This window comes from Sceloporus undulatus, chromosome 6 (genome assembly GCF_019175285.1).
Source record: "Sceloporus undulatus isolate JIND9_A2432 ecotype Alabama chromosome 6, SceUnd_v1.1, whole genome shotgun sequence".
Lineage (NCBI taxonomy): Eukaryota > Metazoa > Chordata > Lepidosauria > Squamata > Phrynosomatidae > Sceloporus > Sceloporus undulatus.
In genome coordinates this window covers 119,648,520-119,651,372 of record NC_056527.1, presented here as the reverse complement: position 1 = coordinate 119,651,372, position 2,853 = coordinate 119,648,520, and the positions used below count along the sequence as shown (strand labels likewise).

The 2,853-nt window shown below is 58.0% G+C and overlaps 1 protein-coding gene across 1 annotated transcript; it reads right to left on the bottom strand.

Annotated features, from left to right (window-relative positions):
- Positions 1-6: 6 nt before the first annotated feature.
- LOC121932894 (profilin-1-like) lies at positions 7-2,847 on the bottom strand. Its single transcript, XM_042471971.1, has 2 exons — positions 2,599-2,847; positions 7-1,068 (listed from the first exon to the last, which is right to left on the bottom strand). Exons 1-2 carry the CDS (start codon positions 2,710-2,712, stop codon positions 718-720), a joined length of 465 nt encoding a protein of 154 aa, XP_042327905.1. The 5' UTR covers positions 2,713-2,847; the 3' UTR covers positions 7-717.
- Between the last annotated feature and the right edge of the window lie 6 nt (positions 2,848-2,853).

The window sequence follows — 2,853 nt, the reverse complement described above, 5'->3', positions numbered from 1 at the left end:
GGGGGGCATGAGGGCTTCCTCCTTGCCCAAAACTACCCCCCTCCCGCTCCCTTTGGCTGAGTCACAAGGCCTCCCAATGCTCAGGGAGGGAAAGCCTCCACAGAGAGGGCAACGGGAGCCAATGCAATTCCCTCTGCCCTGCTTGTCCTGTTCTGGGGGAGGAAGGAAGGAGGTCAATGCCAGATTGCTGTGCCCCCTCCCCTCGGCCAGCCAGTCCTTCCCCCTCCTGGGCAGAGGCTTGGCTTTGCCTCTGTAAGATTTACGGCCCCTTGTCCAGCTGCCCAAAAGGCTGGGACAGTGGTGGCCTTATCTCCTCTGCCTGGATGAGGCCACAGCTGTTTGTTCCTCCGCTGGACAGAGGATCCCTGGCCACAGTTGTGGGGAGGGGGCCAAGGAGGGAGGAATGCAGCCTCAGGGAAGGAACCCACAACAGCTGCCAGAAAAGATGGGTCTGGCGAGGGCAGGGAGGGGAGGAGTGGGCAGCCTCATGGCTGCCAGGGGAAAGGAGGAGCACCCAAAAAGGGGGCCCTGGACACTCCAGAGCCCCTCCCTGGAGAAAAGGGGAAGCACCAGAGATGCTTTGCATTTCAGCTCCTCTTTCAGAGAAAATCTGCTTGTGCCAACAATACACAGACTGGTTTCCTCCAGCAGGTTTTTGCACGAAGTAAGTGCTCCTTGTGCTCAAATATGGGTTTCTGTCAGGAAAAAGTAGGGTTTTCAGTGCAAATGATTCCCCCCAACCCCCAAAAATGAGACCCCAAAGTACAAAGAGCATCCAAAGAGAGTAGAGAAACAGAACAAGGTGACCAAATGGATTCCTTCTTGCGCCCGGAAGGAAATGAAGCCCCCCTCCCCCCAATTGGTGGTCGACTCACTCTTGTTGGTCATAGCGGCTGTGATGTTGAAGGTGGGGGCCCCTCCCGTACTCTTCGTCCGGAGGTCCATGGTGCACTCCCCGTCCGTGTGGAGGCTGTCCCGGATGACGGAGCACTTCTGCCCGCCCAGCGTCAGGCCATTGACAAACAGGTTGCTGCGGTCCTTCCCCACCAGAGTGTTCACCTCCGCCGGCTGAGAGGGGGAACAAGAGGGTCACATGTGAGGAAGAGGAGGGGGCTCCATTCATCCAAGGACCCCCCCAAGGAAAAAAAAAAAAAACCCCCACACCCCCCCCAGCAAAAAAGAGGCCACCCTCTGCTGCATCTTCTATGTCCCCTTTCCCAGTAGAGAAACACAGACCCACAGGATGGGCAGACACAGCGGGTGTGTGGGTGTGTGTGTGTTTCTCCCATCCCAGACTTGGGGAGGGGATTACTGGGGAGCGTAAGTCCTTCATGGGGGGGGGCTTCAAAATAGTGGAGGAAAAGGAAGCATGGCTCCGACGTTACAGGTCCCCGTAAGCCGTTGGGGGAGGGGAAGCATGTTACCCAGAAATGCAGAAGTCAGTGGGCAAGATCTGCCCCCCCCCAGCTTTTATGAAGGAACCAGAAACTCCCAGTTTGGGCCGTTCCAGATTCCTAAATGCACCCCCCCCCAAGACACACAACACAGAGAGGGAGGAAGCGGCCCAGTTGCCAACTCTGCCCAGTCCCTTTGCAATCCAAACTCTGCGCTCCTGGGAACATTTTTCCGCCCTAAAAGGAAGGAGGGAAGGGAGGAGGAGGAGGAGGAGGAGAAATGGGGACCAAAGAGCAGGGAAACAGCAGGGCTTGGAGGGAAGTCCTGTCCCAAACTGCTGGCACTGTTGGCACTGTCTTTCTTTTGCCTATAGAACTGTGGAGAAAGTGGGCTAAGAGGGAAGACCCTTCCCTCTAATATACACAAACTCCAAACTGGATGGAGAAATGGAGGAGAGAGGAAAGGGAAGGGCCCCGGAGGGAACAATGGATCCCCATAAAAGGGAAGCCAGCTGAATCTGGGCCGGCCCTCAGTGGATCTTGGCCAGAAGGCTGACGGATCCTGGATCAGAGAGGCCTTAGGGCTTGCTAAGAGGGTGGCCACTTGCCCACCAAGAGGCCCCCAGGAGCTCTGGCCTGGCCCCTGGCCCTTCTGCTCTGGCCGTTACTTATTGCCTCTTGGGGGGCATGTGGAGGGTGCTGCATTTTGCATTTTCAGGCCACTTTTGGGGGCAAAACCTCAGTGCTAATAATTCAGAGGATGAGAAAGAGGGCTAAGAAATACTCCGGATCATGACAACAGTTGGCCCTGCAATGGAGGAAACCCCAGGAAAGCAGACTCTCCCAATGCAGCCCCCTTGAACTGAGCCAGTGCCCCCCAAGTATGGTTCCCCTTGTGCCAAGTGCTTTAGAGGGGCAGCCCCACTTTTTTGACCCAAAGGAAGGGGAGGCATGGAGGGCGATCTCATACCCCCCCCCCCATTGCTCTGTAACACTCTCCCCACCTTTGCAAAGCCATGCCCAATGTTTTGGGGGGTGGAAAATTGGTCTGACTCCACTCTGTGGGTTTATCGCTCCCTTGGGCTGAGAGGAGAGGAAAGGCTGGCACTGGGGCCAAGGCAAGACCCTCCAAGTGGCCCTAAGTGGGGTGGCTGGCTAAGACCCCTCCCCTTTGCCCCAGGGAGGCCAAGGCGCCCAAGCCAACCTGCTCCCCAAAAAAGCTTCCAAAGAGGCTGGGGGGCAGCTCCCCAGGAGCCGAAAGTGGTGAGAAGAGGGACTCTCCCCACTGGGCCCAAGGCAGCCTGCCAGCGGGAGCCATCTTGTGCCCCTCCCAAGAGGCCAGGTGGGGGCTGGCCGGCCGAGAGGCCAAGCCAGGCTGCCCTGGGGCCACCCTTGGCCCCGAAAGGGCAGAGGGCCGCCTTCCTTCCTGGGACCCACAAGAGGGAGGTCGGGGGGGGGG

Bases quoted from the DNA above. Each gene is read 5' to 3' on its own strand.
- LOC121932894 (XM_042471971.1), bottom strand. From the start codon at position 2,712: ATGGCTCCCGCTGGCAGGCTGCCTTGGGCCCAGTGGGGAGAGTCCCTC. The intron at 1,069-2,598 runs GTTGGCTTGGGC...TCCCCCTCTCAG, and splicing joins GAAGCTTTTTTGGGGAGCAG to CCGGCGGAGGTGAACACTCT.